Source organism: Bufo bufo, chromosome 9 (genome assembly GCF_905171765.1).
Source record: "Bufo bufo chromosome 9, aBufBuf1.1, whole genome shotgun sequence".
Classification (NCBI taxonomy): Eukaryota; Metazoa; Chordata; class Amphibia; order Anura; family Bufonidae; genus Bufo; species Bufo bufo.
In genome coordinates this window covers 195481064-195501363 of record NC_053397.1, presented here as the reverse complement: position 1 = coordinate 195501363, position 20300 = coordinate 195481064, and the positions used below count along the sequence as shown (strand labels likewise).

Below are 20300 nucleotides of genomic sequence, written 5' to 3'. Positions count from 1 at the left end.
TCTTGGCTCTCTTTTCGGAACTCCTAAAGAAGCGAAAGGAGAGCAGGCAGTGCATGGACAGGGAGCTCTCCTTCTCTTTGGAGGCACGTTCTAGAGATAGGGGCGGGTCCTGCCTCTGGGATCCTCAACTATCTGTTATTGGTGGCATACCCTAGTAATATGCCACTAGTGAGATGGACCAACCCTTTTAAAGGAACATGCCAAGAAGAGCTAATGCACTGTATTATATTTAGTGCAGAGCTTGAAGGTCAGGGCATGAGTTCTGTCTTTGGTGTTCCCTCTTTTTGTGTCATGCACTGCCCCCACAAATCCTGCACTAGTTGTAACACAGTGTTCCATCTTTCTGCAGTTTCCTTTGATAGGAAATGGGCCTAAAGTTGCGTATCTGTGAATGCTTGAAATCAAATGATTAAATTAGATTACCATATACTCTCCAAGTCCAATTCAGATTATTACGGTTCTATTTATTCCTTAAAGTTTTTACATAACAGCTCTTGTGCATCTTGTCTCCTGTAATCTGAATATCAAATCTAAAGCCTTTTCATGTGTCATGCAGAGTAGCGGAATTTTTTCGTGACTTCTGACACAGATGATGAAGTTTCACACAGATATGGGCAGGCCTGGTTACGGCTGTCAGTAGCAGGAATTTAACTGGCTCCATATGTGAACCGGCTGTGCTGAACATCTTGTAAAGGGCTGCCAATGTACTCTCGGCCCCCAAGGTAACAAAGGAGATAAGAGGCAAGAAATACAGTTATAACAGCCGATAGGGAGGCATGTCATATAGTTATAACAGCCGATAGGGAGGCATGTCATATAGTTATAACAGCCGATAGGGAGGCATGTCATATAGTTATAACAGCCGATAGGGAGGCATGTCATACAGTTATAACAGCCGATAGGGAGGCATGTCATATAGTTATAACAGCCGATAGGGAGGCATGTCATATAGTTATAACAGCCGATAGGGAGGCATGTCATACAGTTATAACAGCCGATAGGGAGGCATGTCATACAGTTATAACAGCCGATAGGGAGGCATGTCATACAGTTATAACAGCCGATAGGGAGGCATGTCATATAGTTATAACAGCCGATAGGGAGGCATGTCATACAGTTATAACAGCCGATAGGGAGGCATGTCATACAGTTATAACAGCCGATAGGGAGGCATGTCATACAGTTATAACAGCCGATAGGGAGGCATGTCATAGAGTTATAACAGCCGATAGGGAGGCATGTCATACAGTTATAACAGCCGATAAGGAGGCATGTCATACAGTTATAACAGCCGATAGGGAGGCATGTCATACAGTTATAACAGCCGATAGGGAGCCATGTCATACAGTTATAACAGCCGATAGGGAGGCATGTCATACAGTTATAACAGCCGATAAGGAGGCATGTCATACAGTTATAACAGCCGATAGGGAGCCATGTCATACAGTTATAACAGCCGATAGGGAGGCAGGTCATACAGTTATAACAGCCGATAGGGAGCCATGTCATACAGTTATAACAGCCGATAGGGAGGCATGTCATACAGTTATAACAGCCGATAGGGAGGCATGTCATAGAGTTATAACAGCCGATAGGGAGGCATGTCATACAGTTATAACAGCCGATAGGGAGGCATGTCATATAGTTATAACAGCCGATAGGGAGGCATGTCATACAGTTATAACAGCCGATAGGGAGGCATGTCATACAGTTATAACAGCCGATAGGGAGGCATGTCATACAGTTATAACAGCCGATAGGGAGGCATGTCATATAGTTATAACAGCCGATAGGGAGGCATGTCATACAGTTATAACAGCCGATAGGGAGGCATGTCATACAGTTATAACAGCCGATAGGGAGCCATGTCATAGAGTTATAACAGCCGATAGGGAGGCATGTCATACAGTTATAACAGCCGATAGGCAGGCATGTCATACAGTTATAACAGCCGATAGGGAGGCATGTCATACAGTTATAACAGCCGATAGGGAGCCATGTCATAGAGTTATAACAGCCGATAGGGAGGCATGTCATACAGTTATAACAGCCGATAGGGAGGCATGTCATACAGTTATAACAGCCGATAGGGAGGCATGTCATACAGTTATAACAGCCGATAGGGAGGCATGTCATACAGTTATAACAGCCGATAGGGAGGCATGTCATAGAGTTATAACAGCCGATAGGGAGGCATGTCATACAGTTATTACAGCCGATAAGGAGGCATGTCATACAGTTATAACAGCCGATAGGGAGGCATGTCATACAGTTATAACAGCCGATAGGGAGCCATGTCATACAGTTATAACAGCCGATAGGGAGGCAGGTCATACAGTTATAACAGCCGATAGGGAGCCATGTCATACAGTTATAACAGCCGATAGGGAGGCATGTCATACAGTTATAACAGCCGATAGGGAGGCATGTCATACAGTTATAACAGCCGATAGGGAGGCATGTCATACAGTTATAACAGCCGATAGCACCTGCTGTCAAGAAATGTAACAATTCTGATATAATATGTAAACAACCTAACAACCTTCGCTAACAGAATGATGATAGGTTACTAAATCTCTACTATGTTTTATAATTATAGCTGCTGCCAGAAGGGGGAGCACAAGTGTGTAATCCAGCTGTGTAATCCAGCATCTCTGCCAGTGTATACCGCCAAAGAGAGTGTAGTTGAAAAGGATGGCAATACATACTGGCTCAGCATATTTTTGGCATATTCCTAGTGAATGGCGCTCTATGGACATTTTTAGCTTATGTACTAAGGGCTTTGCGCCAAATGTAGATCTCAAGGTGTGAGGGCCTAACAGTTTACACTACAGCTACAGTGACAACTGTGCCGCCCCTTACCAATCACAGGGACAGTATGCTGCCAAGAGTCAGAGGAACAGCAAGGATAGCAGTTGCACCAGGGCCTGTTTCCCAATGGCACATGATAGAAGGGGCTTTGGTAAAGACTGTACATTGGAGCCAGGAGCTTCAAGTTACACTCTGCCAAGAGCTTTCTTGCAAAACGCCTTCCTCTTTGTAAAAAGGACTGTATACTGTATAATTTGCACTCTCAATTGTATTCATTCAGGTGATCAGTCTGCAATAGAGGCATGACACTGCATTCTAAAAAACTGCATTCTCACGAAGCTCTGCTAGGGGGTGCTCAGTGCAAACATATTATTACAGCTTCTAATTCAGTCAATAGTAACTGTATAAACTCCTATGCACTGAGCTCCCCCTAGTCGTGACTGCGACAGCCAGCATTGTAATAGATGAGAAGCAGGAGATTTATCAGTGTATTTATGCTAGCTGTCTCATGTAAACATACTGAGATGTGTGATGTTCAGAATGAGCGCCATATTTATGAAGCACCTTTTCCACTTTTTTTGAAGTAGACGTCTGGTAAAGTGGGTGAGGCCAGGTGTGATTTTTTTATTTATTACAATTTGTATTAAATAAATTTCATTTTTTTTTTAATTGAATTCATTAGAAATTAACCAGACATCTTGGGCATTGTGCTCAGAGTGATTGATGTAGGTGTACTGGGAAACTAGGTGGGTCAGGGGGACCATACTAAGTTTTGCTATGGAGTCCTATGAGATCTGTGCTTATTGCAGTGGGATATCGGAGTAGGTACTAAAGAGGCAGACCAGGCAGCTGCTATGGGGCCATGGAAAAAGTGGAACAGGATCTTCAAAAATATGGCACTCATTCTGAGCATCATGTTTCTCAATGTATTTATATCAGACAACTGACAATACATTAATAAATCTCCTCCATACAGCTCTATGTCCCTGCTTCAAATACAGTGCCTTGCAAAAGTTTTCACCCCCTTGACTTTTTTCGTATTTTGGTGCCTCACAACCTGGAATTAACATGGATTTTTTGAGGATTTGCATAATTTAATTTACAGAACATGCCCACAACTATGAAATGTTTTTTGTTTGTTTTTTATTGTGAAGCAAACAACAAATAGGACAAAATAACAGAAAAAGTCAATGTGCATAACTATTCACCCCCCTAAGGTCAGTACTTTGTAGAGCCACCTTTTGCGGCAATCACAGCTCCAAGTCGCTTTGGATAAGTCTCTATGAGCAGTTGCCACATCTTACCACTGGGATTTTTGCCCATTCCTCCTTGCAAATCTGCTCCAGCTCCTTCAAGTTGGATGGTTTGTGCTTGTGAACAGCAATCTTTAAGTCTGACCACAGATTTCCTATTGGATTGAGATCTGGGCTGTGACTCGGCCATTCCTACACATTTACATGTGTTCCTTAAACCAGAAGAGTGTTACTGTAGCCGTGTGTTTGGGGTCATTGTCCTGCTGGAAGGTGAACCTCTGTCCTGGCCTCAGATCACGCACCGAGTGGTACAGGTTTTTGCTCAAGAATCTCCCTATATTTAGCACCATCCACCCTTCCCTTAACTCTGACCAGTTTCCCAGTCTCCCCAGCATGATGCCTCCACCACCATGTCTCACTGTGGGGATGGTGTTCTTTGGGTGATGTGATGTGTTGGGTTTGTGCCGGACATAGCGTTTTCTTTGATGGCTGAAAAGTTGAATTTTAGTCTCATCAGACCAGAGCACCTTCCTCCATACATTTTGGGAGTCTCCCACATGCCTTTTCGCAAACTCACAACGTGCCTTTTTGTTTTTTGCTGAAAGTAATGGCTTTCTTCTGGCCACTCTGCCATAAAGCCCAACTCTATGGAGCGTACGGCTTATTGTCGTCCTATGTACAGATACTCCAGTCTCTGCTGTGGAACTCTGCAGCTCCTCCAGGGTTACCGTAGGTCTCTGTGCTGCCTCTCTGATTAATGCCCTCCTTGCCCGGTCCGTGAGTTTTGGTGGTCTGCCGTCTCTTGGCAGGTTTGCTGTTGTGCCATGTTCTTTCCATTTTGTTATGATAGATTTGATGGTGCTCCTGGGGATCATCAAAGATTGAAATGTTTTTTTTATAACCCTAACCCTGACTTCTGCTTCTCAACAACATTGTCCCTTACTTGTTTGGAGAGTTCCTTGGTCTCCATGGCAGTGTTTGGTCAGTGATGCCTCTTGCTTAGGTTTTGCAGCATCTGGGGCCTTTAAAAAAAGGTGTGTATATGTAATGACAGATCATGTGACACTTAGATTGTACACAGGTGTCACTAATTATGTGACTTCTGTAGGTAATTGGTTGCACCAGAGCTTTTTATGGGCTTTCTAACAAATTGGGTGAATACATACGCACATGCCAATTTTCTGTTTTCTATTTCTGAACAATAGTTTTATTTATATATTTTTAAGAATTTTATGTGATGGATCAGAACACAATAGTCTAACTTATTGTGTTCTGATCCATCACATAAAATTCAGATTAACAGTACATTGAACTTAAGGCTGTAATGTAACAAAACACGAAAAAAGTCAAGGGGGTGAATACTTTTGCAAGGCACTGTATATTACTAAACTGGCTCTCTGCAGCCACCACTAGGGGGAGCTCAGTGCATAGTAATGTATACCTCTTTGCCCTGTGCTTCCCCTAGTGGCAGCTGTATGAAAATGCTGAGCTTTTTTTGTGGGGAAGAGAAGAACTTCTGAGCAGCTTAGCACCTTCTCCCCTGGGGCCCCATAGCACTCGTATGAATGGGAACTTATGCAAGTCTTCACTTCTCCATGGACACTGTAATTTTTTGCAATTAAAGGGAAAAATTTGAAGCTAAAAGGAAACAACCAGTCAGAGATGGAATATAGTAAAAAAAAGAACTGGGTCCTTTGTGATTTTGATAGGATATGTGTGGTGCTGTGAATCAGCTACAAATTGGAACCCATTACAATATGTTATGGGGCCTTATTATTGTATAACCCGATGTGTGGCTAAAAAGGGAGATGGAGACACCATTGTAAAAGAATACTTTTTTTCTTTTTAAAAATTACTTTTTACATACTTTTGAAGAATGGTAGCTCTATTTTTTGGGAGAGAATAAGAAAATATCTTTATCTGAGTCTTTCCTACCTATTATGTGGCTTAGAATATACAATTGTAAATTTGTACAATTTATCCAATCTGATGAGACAGTGGAAAAAAAAATGTGCGTACAAGCTGTAGATAAATGCAGCCGCAGCGAGATGCATCTGGCAGAGCCCGGAAAAGATGAAATTCTACTTAGATAAGTATAAATTAGGTTATTCATCAAGGATTTGTTCTTGTAACATAGGAGACTCACAAAATAAAGTTGTCTCAACACAATAGAAATTAGTTGTCGTTTTCTGCTGTGACCTGACCTCAATTTTTCACTGAAAATATAAAGCTGCAGCGGAGCGTATGCACGCGGGGGAAAGAGAGATTGTTCTGAAGATATCATTTATATAACCAGATGCTTTTGTATCTATAGGGACATTTTTCCTAATATATTCTCCTGTAAAACATCGTAAAACATGGCTGATGACATTGGATTTAAAGGGGTACCTGGTGTAATCATTGAGCAATTGTGTCTTTGTACAATGGATCATTCATGACACAAATATCTATTTCATTACCATCTTCTGGAACCTCACTGAGATATGTAGTAAGTAGGGATACACGAAATGGTATCTCACAAATAGACTGCAGTATAGGAGCTCCATTGAATTACATTTCCCATTAGCATCACTTTGGGTGAAGTCGATAGAATTTGAAGGGACATGGTCCTCGATGGAGGGTCTTTGTTCTAGCAACTGCTGGGAGACTCGTGGACTCTACCAATAGCATCTTCTGATAGGTCCCAATGACAACTGAGAAGATACTTAAAGGTACACCTTAAAGATGAGTGCATTTATACGAAATTAATTTTTGGTCTGATTCGCCAAATTTTCAATCCGTCATTCTTTATAATAAGATTTTTTGTCTCTTGCCGTGCTTGTGCTTCATAGATCGATTTTCCCCCTTTTTTTTTTTTGTCCATTAGGTTCAATCAGTGCTTTTTGATAATAAGGTTTTCTCCTAGTGGTTGTCTCAAACTTTTCAATCAGTGCTTTTTCATTATCAGATTTATTATTGTTGTGCTTGTGCTTCATAGATCAGTTGTCCCCTATTTTTATCCACTAAGTTTTGGCGATAGAGTAAAACTGTTCAATCAGTGTGTTTTAATCATAAGATTTCCCCCTAATGGTAGCCTCAAACTTCTCAATCAGTGCTTTTCCTAATAAGATTTTTTTTTATATATATATCTGTTGCTGTGCTTGTGCTTTATAAATCAATTTTCTCCTCTCTTTTATCCACTGAGTTTTTGGTGGTAGCCTCAAACTGTTCAATCAGTCATTTTTCATAATAATATTTTCCCCTAGTGGTAGCCTCAAAGTAGCCTTTTCAGTCAGTGCTTTTTCCTAATAAGAATGTAATCTGTTTCTGTGCTTTTTGCTTCATAGATCAATTTCCTCTATTTTTTTTTACCTAAAATTTGGTGGTAGCCTCAAACTTCAACCAGTGCTTTCTCATAATAAGATTATCCCACGGGTCAGATTCTTAGTCCCTATTCTGCTGGTAGGTGTATGAAAAGAGGTATCTCCCAAAAAATATTCAGAACCAGTTAGTAAAGCAATAGAATGGAAATTTAGTCTTAAAGGGGTTAGAAAGGCATTTCTCCATTTGTCTAGAAACAGCACCGCACCTGTTCATGGGTTAAAGGGTGTTTCTAAGATTTTAATACTGCCGGTGCCTTCTCAAATCCCCATGGATCAGATACTGGTGACGTATTCAGAGGATAGGTCATCAGTATTAAAATCTCGGAAAAACCCTTTTAAGTGTAGTATTGCAGATTAGCTTCTATGAAGTCAATGAGCTGAGTTGCAATACCGCTCACAACCTGCACCACCGTACAACCCGTTTGGTGCAAACACATGAATAGTCTTAAATCTAGAAAAAGTAGTGTTCCCTAATACTTCATCACTGTCTTTTGATCTTTATCATACTAAGGCCTCTTGCACACGAACGTGTGCTGCCCGTGCCCGTGCTGCAGACCGCAAATTGCGGTCCGCAGTGCATGGGCACCGACCGTAGGCCAGCCGCATGCGGATCGTGACCCCATTCACTTGAATGGGGTCCGCGATCCGTACTTTCCGCAAAAAGATAGGACAAGTTCTATCTTTTTGCGGGAACGCAAGCACGGAACGGAACCCCAAGAAAGCACTCCGTAGTGCTTCCGTTCCGTGGTTCCGTTCCGCACCGCATCTCTGGATTTGCGGACCTATTCAAGTGAATGGGTCCGCATCCGTGATGCGGAATGCACACGACCGGTGCCCCGTGTATTTCGGACCCGCCATTTGTGGGCCATCAATACGACCGCAGGCAGCACATTGTTGTGTGCAAGAGGCCTTATGCTTCTGTGATTCGCCCCAGTATTGCACAGCAGGATACTATATACTATATTCCAGCAACAGAAGTTATTGACAGACATATCACATATTCCTATTTCCTTTGCATTCCTCAGGCCTACAGCCCAGCACAAAGTACGACATCAGCGTCCAGTCTGTGAGAAGAGGACAGGAAGGAAAAGCCTCGTCTGCAATGGGAATAACAGGTATGGCGGTGCATCTGTTGTGTGCAGTGTATGGATGTGATATCGGAATGCCTGATTAGGTCTTGACAAGAGGTAAACTTTACTGCACCCCTTAAGGTCGTACTAGGAATGATGGATACCAGATGACCACCTGAAAGCACTGGGGCAGGGGGTCATATATAGGCTTCTGCCTATATGATCGCTACGTCAGGGCAGACATTTCTTAGGCCTCTTTCACATGTGATTTTTCTTACCTGTTTTGGAGACGGTGAGCGGAGCGGAGCCACCACGAATATTGTATAAAGAAAGGAATATCACAAAACCCTTCCTTTTCTCCCGTTGACGGGAAAACTAGAAAAAAACATGAGATTTATTTAATATCTGCAACTGAAAGGAAATCTCCAGTGCTCAATTATAGCTGAAAGGGGTTTTCCGAGATATTTTAACTGATGACCTATCCCCTGGTGGTCCGACACCTGGGACCCCCGACGATTAGATGTTTGAGAAGGCACTTCAATGGGGCTGAGCTGTGCTTAGGCCAGATACCTGATATATCTGATGAAAAAGAGGTGGCCTAAGGAATCGCGTTATACCAGGCTTCCATTTGGTTTTATGTTTTTTTGTTTAATACGTTTTAATTTTCTTTTTGAGGATAGCTCCCTGGCATCTGCTTCATTTCATTTGGTCTAGTTCATCACTGTGTGTGTTATCTCTGTACTATGACATCACTGTGTTTATTACTCCTGTACTATAACATCAATGTGAAAAATGAATCCAGCCAGGAAAGGAAGCAATATGGACAATCACAATACATTAGTAAGTGCCTTGTATTAACTTCCTCTACATAATAAAGGCTCTTTACTGAAGTGAGACAATCCCTTTAATAACCCTCTACTGTGACATCACTGTGTTTAATAAATCTGTGCTGTGACATCACTGTGTTTATTATATCTGTACTGTGACATCACTGTATTTATTATACCTGTACTGTGACATCACTGTGTTTATTATCCCTGTACTGTGACATCACTTTGTTTATTATCCCTGTACTGTGACATCACTGTGTTTATTATCCTTGTACTGTGACATCACAGTGTTTATTATCCCTGTACTGTGACATCACTGTGTTTATTATCTCTGTGCTGTGACATCACTGTGTTCATCATCCCTGTACTGTGACATCACTGTGTGTATTATCCCTGTGCTGTGACATCACTTTGTTTATTATCCCTGTGCTGTGACATCACTTTGTTTATTATCCCTGTACTGTGACATCACTGTGTTTATTATCCCTGTGCTGTGACATCACTTTGTTTATTATCCCTGTACTGTGACATCACTGTGTTTATTATCCCTGTACTGTGACATCACTGTGTGTGTTATTTCTGTACTATGACATCACCGTGCTTGTTACCCTTGTGCTGTGACATCATCTCTGTGCTTATTATCCCTTTGTTGGGGTATCATTATCCAGATTCTGGGACATAACTTTAAAGGGGTTGTCTGGGTTCAGAGCTGAACCTGGACACAACCCGATCTGCACTCGTTCACCATAAATGAGTAGAGCCCCACTTGCCCTGTGCTGAATTTTCTTGAGATCCGTTAACATACCGGGCTCTCCATGGGTAAGCTAGATTTTTCAGGCTAGGACAACACTAAAGCCCGCCCTTTAGAGTCGGTGATGTCACTGGGAACACTGCTAGGCGGAAGCCTCTTCCTAGCAGTGTCCAAATGTAAACAAACAGCCCTATCCCTGCGTGATTCAATGCTCCAGTGCTGCACACATTCATGGTGAATGAGTGAAGATCAGGTTGTTTCCGGGTTCAGTTCTGAACCCGAACAACCCCTTTAAGTATTATTCTTCTGCAGCAGCGACATCACTGTGTGCATTTTAGGTTACAGAGTTTGCAGTTGCACCTGGGAAATGATGCCTGAGGTGGCTCCATGGTTTGTACAGATGAAAGGTCAATATCACGCCCTATAACTAAAAACCCTTGGCGAGTTTGAAATGGCTGAGTGAGGAGGAGGTTTGGAATTAAATGTCTTTGGTTCTGGAGTACTTACCTTTCTTTTTTATGCACTTAGTGCCCCATGAGTATTATACACCTACCTCAGAAATGACCTCTTTGTCCCATTGCGTGACCATCAAAGCCACCTCCTGGTGGCTGTGACTGATGTGACACGATGGAGACCCACACATTATAGATCATATGCATGGACTATAAAACACTTCTCCACTATGGCCTTCAACGGGCTTCTTTGGATCTGACCGTGTCCGGTAATTATGAAGTCGTTTCTTTACTCGCGCAATCCTTTGTGATTTATTTGCGCAATCACTAAACGACACGAACGCTCATTCAATCAGTTGATCAAACAAGCACTTCATGACACAGGCAATCATTCCCGTCGCTGACAGTGGCTCCTGAATGCCTTCGCCAGTCTAATCAGTATACACGCTGGATATTTATATTACGACCTGTCACACACTCTCTGAGCAAGTGTCACCGATGAATATTGCATGAGGAAGCCGCGAGACGTTAAATACGGCATTTACACTCCTCCGTGTACAAATTATAGCGCAGCCGCCACACGGACATACATTTATTTTTTATCTATCCTTTCATGTAAATTTAGATGGGATCTTCTGAGGGCTATGATTTCCGGCTTCTCTGCGATTCTTCATTAAACAGTACTGTTTACCCGGCGAGCTCCACATGAAAATGCCTTATTTGCAATATCTATCTCAGGGCACACAAGTACTCATGGGTATCGTAGCGTCTATATCAGCAGCAGGCTGCCTTGTACATCACTCAGATAAATATCGCTTATTCGGCAGTCTTGTACAATTTCATTATTTGCGTTTTCCCATCTCTGGCATCAACCTCCCTCCATAAATCCTTGAATTATGTATCTTTTAACCCCATCTGCGAAGCAATAGTTTATGCTCGGTGCAGCGAGATTTCTTCCTGGTGCTAAACAATCCTAATTATTTTCTTTTATATACTCCAGGCTGGCGCGTAAATATCACTTGCAATGATTAATTGAATTAAGAAAACTTGTGCATAATAAAGCAAGTGAGTTATAATAGGCGGGAAGTGCTGCAGAGGAGTGCGTGGCGCTAGTCTGGGCCGCTCCGGGATAAAGCATGGAAATGGCTTAAAGAGGATCTGTCATCTTTGTTGTGACAACTTCTCATTGTGTTCTTTTGTCATGAAATGGATGTTGAAAGAGTGAAGGGAAAGCGGATTTACTTCCATTTCTTGGGTCCCACTTGGGAGACGGATTGATAAAAGGAACATTGAGAATAGCAATTGTGTTCTGAGCTGTGCCCATTTGGTATGCCGCATCCCTGCTCGCTGTAACGTGGTAGCATTGTACCGTGCAGTAACTAGAGGGTGCCCCCGTTCTTTACTTGGGAAACACTGGTATTGGAGTTCTTGCCTGGTGGTAGCTGAGGTGCCCTTGATGTTAAGTGTTGGTCTGGGTACAAGGCAGGAGGGCAGGTGCAGTGGCCGGCAACTGGTGGAATCAGTAAGTGGGCCAGTTGGTATCAATTAATAAGTCTACTAGGAATAGTAGTACATTCAACAGTACCAAGGCACAGCTCCAAAGCAGTACAGTCCTTACCTAATAGCAGTGCATGGATGGTAGCAATATTAGGGGTCGTAATACTCCTTCTCTCTATCCCTCTATAAAGTCTCTACGCAGAACCTTAGGGATGCAATCAGGTACTTGTTAGCTGCTTCTGCAAATTCTCAGGCTGAGGGGTGCAGATTTAAGGCACAGCTGGCCAAAGTGTCTCCAAGTAGGTAAGGGTGCATCAGCAATGTTCCTTCCCATAGAAATAAGGTCTCGCTGCCATAAACGTGCACGATACCTTGCTGACTGACTCCAATGCATGGCTTTTAAAATTTTTGACCTTTTGGACTTCCTTCTTTATGGAGCACCTTTAATGATAAAGTTGCTTCCTTGGCTGTAGAAGTCTCAGAGATGAATGTTCTCTGAGCTTGGGCCTAGCTTGCACATGTAGGTCCTCACAATAGCACAGCTAGACTCTAAGGCCCCTTTCACACGGGCAAGAATTCGGTGCGGGTGCATTTCGTTGTGTAAAAAACGCAGAAAGCTCTATATTGTGCGGTTTTTATGCAACGCAGGCCCCATAGAAGTGACTGAGGCTGCGCGAAAATCGCAAGCATCCGCAAACAAGTGCGGATGCGGTGCGATTTTCATGCATTGTTGCTAGGAGACGATTGGGATGGGGACCCGATGTCACAGGGTTCCGAAGGTGCACTCGGTCCCCCATTACCCGCGGCTTTACTAGCTGGGTGGCTCCCTGCTCCTAGTCTGCCTTGAGTGCCGAGCTGATCACTCGGTGCTCGACTGGTTGGTCTGTCGGTCATGTGACGCTGGCCACGTCACATGACCCTCACTCCCCACTATAAATACAGGCAGGCTGCTGGCCACAGGTTGCCTGTTAATTTCTAGGTTCCTGGCTATTTGTTGGACTACTGAATACTTACCTGATCCTGTTCCCTGACGATCCTTTGCCTTCTCCTCCTGTACTGCGCTTCCGTCCTGGTATTGTGACCTCGGCTCCCACCTGACTACACTTTTTGGACTCCTCTTGTACTTCTCTGCTCTCCTGGTATTTGACCCCAGCTTCTCCTGACCATTCTTTGCTTAATCCTTTGTACTGCGTAGCTCTCTTGGTTCTGACCCGGTCCGTTCATGTTCCGTATTTTGTCTTGTCTGTCTTCCCTGCACATATCCTAAGTTAGGGACTGTCGTCCAGTTGTCCCCTGTCATCAGGACTCGTGAGACAAGTAGGCAGAGCCAGGGGTGAGGGTGGAGCACAGTGGTCACTATCCTTCCCCCTGTGTGTGTGTGTGTGTGTGTGCGACCGTTACACCCGATCTTTATTATTTTCCCTTATAACATGGTTATAAGGGAAAATAATAGCATTCTGAATACAGAATGCTTAGTAAAATAGTGATGGAGGGGTTAAAAAATAAAAAACTATTAATAAACTCACCTTAATCTACTTTAATAAACTCAGCCTGGCATGTCTTCTTTCTTTTTTAATGAAAAGAACCTGTGGTGACGTCACTGCGATCATCACATGGTCCATCACCATGGTGATGGACCATGTGACAGGCCATGTGATGAGCGCAGTGACGTCATCAAAGGTCCTTTAGCCAGGTCCTGAAGAAAGTAGAAAGAAGAGGAGATCCGCTACGCGATCAAGTGGATGGGGTGAGTTAAATTTGTTTATTATTTTTAACCCCTCAATGGACATTTCACTAAGCATTCTGTATTAAGAATGCTATTATTTTCCCTTATAACCATGTTATAACGGAAAATAATAAAATCTACACAACACCTAACCCAAACCCGAACTTCTGTGAAGAAGTCCGGGTTTGGGTCTGGGTATCAAACATGCTTATTTTTCTCGCGCATTAAAACGCTTTGCACTCGCGTGAAAAAAATCGCACATTTTCCCGCAATGCACCCGCCACGCCCGTGGGAAAGAGGCCTAAAACAGGTAACACTTGGCCCCATGTGTTCTTCACGTTCTTCAACCCAGGATAGAAGGATAGGTAAAAGGAACATCGAGAATGGTAGTTGTCTCCTGAGTTGTGCCCATTCCTTCCGCTGCTTCCCACTCTATCACACAAAGCTATGTTATCCTAGGACTAGTTGCTCAAAGTTCCTAAAGCACCCATAGACATTTTGGTTTTGCTGGCCAAACTGCACCATTTATTAGTTGTACTGGCCAACAGTGTAATGTATATGGCCCCACCCCCCTCCTTGACTTCCCCAAATAGGTGATGATGGGGAAAAAAAGGACTGGGTGCTTTGAATGTTAACACCCTTTCCTTTTGTTCTCCCAGGACATAAGTTGCCACCAGAAGTGTCTGGCAGGGGTTTTCTCCTTCCTTCCCATTGAAATCACATGTATGTATAAGGTGGGAGCCTAGAAAGCTAGCTGAGCCAACAGTTATTAAACGTGTAAGGAAGCCCCAAGGACCCCTTACTCGAACAAATTATATTAAAGTGCCCCCAAAGCAAAGATCCTACACTGTGCTGCCTATTAACAACACAGCATGAGTGCAATTTGAGTGCCCCCCACAGACATGACATGTAACCCTGCAAGTGCAGCGAGCCCTTAAAGAGCCAGAATGGAGGATCAAAGTGGTAGTGGCTTTGACTTTAGGATGTGTCACAGTGGTTGCCCTCAGGCCATTGCTCCCTAGGACTGGTGCAGTGAAAGGAGGGCACATCCTTTCTTCCTTCAGGGCACTTCCTCTAGTTGGGGTCCTGCCTGATGGTAGTTTTGGGTGCCCTTGATGTTGGTGGCTGTATGGGTGCCTGGCAGGAGGTGTAGTAGTGCAATGACCAGTGTATGGTGTGGTAGGAGTCAGGAAACCAGACCACAGGTAGAAGAATAAAAGTCTCTTTTTACTTGAGTGCAAAATATGAGTTTTAGTACATCCAACAACAGTCTGGGAACAGTGCAAATCCTTTTGCTAGATGGTGAAATATGGAGGCTGGCAAAGTGGCAAATAATGGCACTCTTGGTATGCTATCTTGCTAAAGTCTCTCTCTCTAGAATCTCTGTCTGGTAACTGTAATCTGGCAATTGTGGCAGTAATGTCTACTGCGGAGTCTTTAGAGGCAAGCCTGGCCAGGATGTTGTTAATTGTAGACCCTCATACGCAGCAAAGTCTGGTTAGTTTTAATTGCAGGTTACTTTAGTGTCTCCTATGCTTTAGCTGCACACATTCCAAGTTCTTGTCTTTCTTTCTCTCTCTTGCTCTTTCTGTAGCAAAAGTAGAAACTCACAGAGATCGGTTAGTCTCTGGATCCTGAGATCTAAGGAGTAAGAGCACATGGGCTTGCTTCCTCACTCCTCACTTACTCAATAGACACTCTCCACTCTCCACTAGTCTTCACTTCTATACAGGAAGTGGGACCAGCCCTCTCCTACCAGAGGGGAGCAACAGGGTGATTAACCCTGTCCCTGCCAACCCTACCATTTCATGCTGCGTGTACATTAAATAACACAACATTACATAACATATCATCACATAACAAACCATTTGCAGATGCCCCCTTGTACTGGGGTACTGTAAAAGTACCAAAGTTTGAGAAAGTGCCAACACAATCTTCATGTAGAGGAAAGGAAGAGGCTCCATAGTCAAAAGTTGCAGTTCTTCCTTGTAGTCAATTGTGGCCATAGAGGCAATAAGCAGCCTGTCTCTTCATGGGTGACATTACTGAACGTGACATACACTTTACATTTTCATGTCTCTATAATGAACTGGATTCACTGTAAGGATATCCAATTACACCATTAAAGTACATGCCTGGCCTATCAAAATGTATTCGTTCTCTAAGGGCTGTGGTAGATTAGCATCGTCCATGTACCTGTCAGATTTATTCTCCTCCAACATCCAACATCTCATTGGTATTTGCATGTGAATCCTCTTGCAAACACACATGTGGATGTACAATGCCGATATCTGGAAATCATCGCCTTCTGAACGTAGCCTTGAAGTAAAAAGTAAGATAATGCAGATATACGTTCTGTCTTGTCTATGGATATTGTATCAATGGAAATTTAATAAAAATTTAAGTGACTGTGTATCAGAAGTTCATTATCATGCTGCCCAGATATGATTAGTTATATTAGCTTTACGACAAGTAAATCCTATAGTTAAAGAACTAATCATTCACACCATATTTATAGTGCAGGTTCTTATGTGCTTTTTCATATCAAGCATATTTTTATGTCCTTTTTGATTCAAGACAAGACTCATAAAAAAAGTACTGCAATTTTTATGAAACGAGGTGGAAAATGAAAGCTTTAATCGGTATTCATGGTGGTAATTCAGGTATAAAGGCTGCTGCATTTCAAAAGGTGTATGAAAGACACTGAAATAATATTTTGGAACACATTTACAAGCAGAAGAAAGCAGTAATGGTCAGTCCTCTGCATGGCAGGAGACCAGCATGGTGTTTGTGATCAGATTTTCTAATTTTAAGGAATAATAAAAATGTATAATGCTGTAATATATGACTGAAGGGACTAATAATGGGCAAATATCTTTAGGAATTGATGGTCCTAAAAACCTGGTGGCTACAGACGTGGGTGAAGACACAGCTAGCTTGTCCTGGGAGGCTGCCCAATCTCAAATAGATCGCTATATCTTAACATATGCATCAGTTGATGGACACAGGGAGGAGATGGCAGTGAGCAAGGAGAAGACCAGTACTTTCTTGACAGGCCTTACTCCCGGTATCGAGTATATATTCAACGTATGGGCAGAAAAAGGAAACAAGAGGAGTAAGAGGGCCACCGTGTCAGCCACGACAGGTGAGGTTGGACTTGTTTCAGATAAGTAATAGATAACCAAAAACTTACAGTTCGTTGTAGAATCGGGGTAAAGTTCCCAAAACATATTTCAAAGGAGCTTTCACCATTGAGTCATTCTAAACCCTATGTTATTATTACATTGTATGTTTGCCAGGATTACCACATTTTAAATTTTTAAACACACGGTAAGCCCTGCCTTTTCATGTATTAGTTATGACCCCTTAACGGCCCTTGCATCATGAAAACTGCACATGAACTCTACCCTTCAGACCCCAAAAACCCTTCAGATCAGACCCAAGCACTCACACCAAGAACTTCCCTCTGACTGACCTGGCCCATAACATAGACTTGACAGGGAGGCAGACTATCTAAGCACTTCCAGCAAGTAGGAGAAACATCTGCCTTTCTGAGGATCCAGAAGGACTTCCAATTTTCTATGACTTTTCAAGATGGGAGACTAGGCAAGCATGTCATAATGCAATTCCCTAATGCAACCTCTAAATGGCTTTTCATATTCTAAATTATTTTATGCATTCTCACTTTAGACATTGATGCCCCCAGAAATCTGGAGGCGTCTGAAATAACACAGACAGAAACCACCTTGACTTGGACTCCTCCAGTATCTCAAATAGATGGTTATATACTCACCTATGAGGATGCAGATGGCAACCGTCAGGTAAAGAATTTAATGGATGATCAATTGTAATGTTGGGATAGCAGTGCTCCAAGCCTTGTGGCTGGCCCCTTGGTGCTAAGAGCTAATTACCATTATATTCATTTTCCCCTCAAACAAGATTTTGTTTTTTAATTTAAATATGTACAAAGTTATGTGCAAATTAATTTCTTTATCTTAAAGGGGTTGTCTGGCTGATTACATTTCTTTTTTTCCTTTTTTTTTTAAAAAAAGCTCAGAATGGCATATGCTTCCTGGTTCCCCACCAGTCTCTACTTTCTGCCTTCTGTCAACACACAGGAAATTACTGCCCAGCCAATCACTGGCCGCGATGGTGACCACCTCAGTGAGATGAATGGCTGAGTGGTCATTCCCTGTGTCTCAACAAGGATCAGGAAGTAGAGATCAGCAGAGAACCGGGAAGCAATGGGGAGCATCGGGGATTGGTAAGGTGAGTATGACCTATTTTTATTATTTCACTTCGCCCTAAGCCTTTAATTGGTCAGACAACCCCTTTAATGGTAGTTGGAGATCATTTTATTCTGATTCAGGACTCCAAATCTTCTGTATAGCCCTAAAAAGACTGCATGGAAAAGTTTCCAGATGATCTGTTGGGAATTGGGATTCTTCCCCTCCCTCATGTTGGTTCTGTAGTAGATGCTGAGATTGCAATAGTTCTGAAAAATATGAATTTATCTGTCAACTACAGGAGATTGAATTAGATGCTGCAAGCAAGAGTTTTGAGCTGAAAGGTCTCAAGAAAGGAACACAGTACACTGTATTCTTGAGAGCTTACAAAGGAGAGCAAAAGAGTAGACAAGCCACCACCACGTTCCTCACTGGTAAGGGTTAAAAATATGAATATTGAGAACCTTTACATTTAAGATCACCATCACTGGTGCCTGGAATTCAACCGAATAAAGAAAGTTTGCAGTACTGCTTAATACCACTTGGTGGCCAAGAGAGCCTTTCCACATTATACACTGCTCGTTTCCAGAGGTTACGACCACCCTGCAATCCAGCAACAGTGGCCATGCTTGGACACTATAGGAAAGGGCGCCTCTCTGTCGGATGGGACCCGCAGGAATGCGCATAGGCCGGAGCTTTTTTCCATAGTGTGCAAGCACGACCACCGCTGCTGGATTACAGCGTGGTTGTAATCTCTGGAAATGAGCTGTGTATAATGCGATGGAAAAATGAATCCAGCCAGCAAAGAAGCAATATGGACAATCACAATACATTAGTAAGTGCCTTGCATTAACTTTCTCTACATGATAAATGCCATTTGCTAAAGTGAGATGACCCCTTTAAGGGTACATAGGAGTTTGTTAACCATACTAGGGTGGTATTCTTGTATACTGTATATGGTTGTACATTTCAAGTTAGGGTGGGTTCACATCAGCGTTATGGATTCCGTTATGGCTTTCCGTTCTAACATGGTTATAACGGAAAATAACAGAATCCATAAGACGGAAGTCAAAATGGAATTCTTTAAGAGGCATTCCGTTTTGATCCGTCATAATACAAGTCTATGGACAGCAGAACGGATCCGTCCTGGTTTCCATTATGCAGTTGTCCAGTCCTGCATAACGGAAACCAGGACGGATCCGTTCTGCTGCCCATAGACTTGTATTATGACGGAATGCAAAACGGAAGCCTTTAAGAGGCATTCTGTTTTGATCCGTCATAATAGAAGTCTATGGGAATCATAACAGATCCGTCTGGTTCCCGTTATGCAAGACGGAAAACAAAGTTCAGTCGACTGGACTTTTTTTGTCCGTTCTGCATAACGGAAACGGGGCGGATCCGTTATGATTCCCATAGACCTCTATTATGACGGAAAACCTCTTAAAGGCTTCCGTTTTGCATTCCGTCATAATACAAGTCTATGGGCAGCAGAACGGATCCGTCCTCGTTTCCGTTATGCCGGACTGGACACCTGCATAATGGAAACTAGGACGGATCCGTTCTGCTGCCCATAGACTTCTATTATGACGGATCAAAACGGAAGCCTTTAAAAGGAGTCTTATGGATTCCGTTATTTTCCATTATAACCATGTTATAACGGAAAGCCTTAACAAAATCCATAACGCTGATGTGAACCCACCCTTAGTATGTAATGGAATACTTTTTTTTACCTTGTTATATCTACTTTTCTATTATACACCTTGGATATATCCATTTTCGAATTGTTTGAATTTGTGAGATTGCTAAAGATGTCAATGCATTCACTTCAAATGCTGCAGGTTAAAGATATGGCTACGCTGCGATTTTGGGCTCAACACGTGCCGCAAGCCCAAATATTGCACTGTAGCTGCTGTAGAAATTAATGGGGTCACAGCACCCTGCTGGATTTTTGTGATTCATGTGTTGCGGTTGCAGCAAACGTACGAGCAGTGCTGCAACGCCATTCATTCCTATGCAGTCCTGCTACACTGTGATAAATAGACGCGTGACACTTGTTACGCCCAAAATTGCCGCGTAGCCGTACCCTAAAACGGTTAGTTGCATTCCTTGGAAGGACATGTTCATCTCTTATTTCTTTTCCAGTGACAATCATAATTACATTCCCTGTGGATTGTTCCCAAGTCCGACAAGCTGGCAACAGAGAAAGTGGTATATATACCATCTATCCCGGGGGAGAGGACACAACAGGTGTCAGAGTGTATTGTGACCAGGATACAGATGGAGGTGGATGGACTGTAAGTACTCAATGGTTAAAGGGGTTGG

At 42.8% G+C, this 20300-nt stretch overlaps 1 protein-coding gene across 1 annotated transcript in view; it reads left to right on the top strand.

The window, feature by feature from the left end:
* LOC120979849 (tenascin-N-like) overlaps window positions 1-20300 on the top strand; it is a 76139-nt gene that overhangs the window by 36017 nt on the left and 19822 nt on the right. Inside the window, exons 7-11 of the mRNA XM_040408806.1 lie at window positions 8452-8541; window positions 16607-16897; window positions 17443-17573; window positions 18280-18412; window positions 20121-20272. Of these exons, the coding sequence (XP_040264740.1) occupies window positions 8452-8541; window positions 16607-16897; window positions 17443-17573; window positions 18280-18412; window positions 20121-20272 (797 nt within the window). The remainder of the gene's footprint in view (window positions 1-8451; window positions 8542-16606; window positions 16898-17442; window positions 17574-18279; window positions 18413-20120; window positions 20273-20300) is intronic.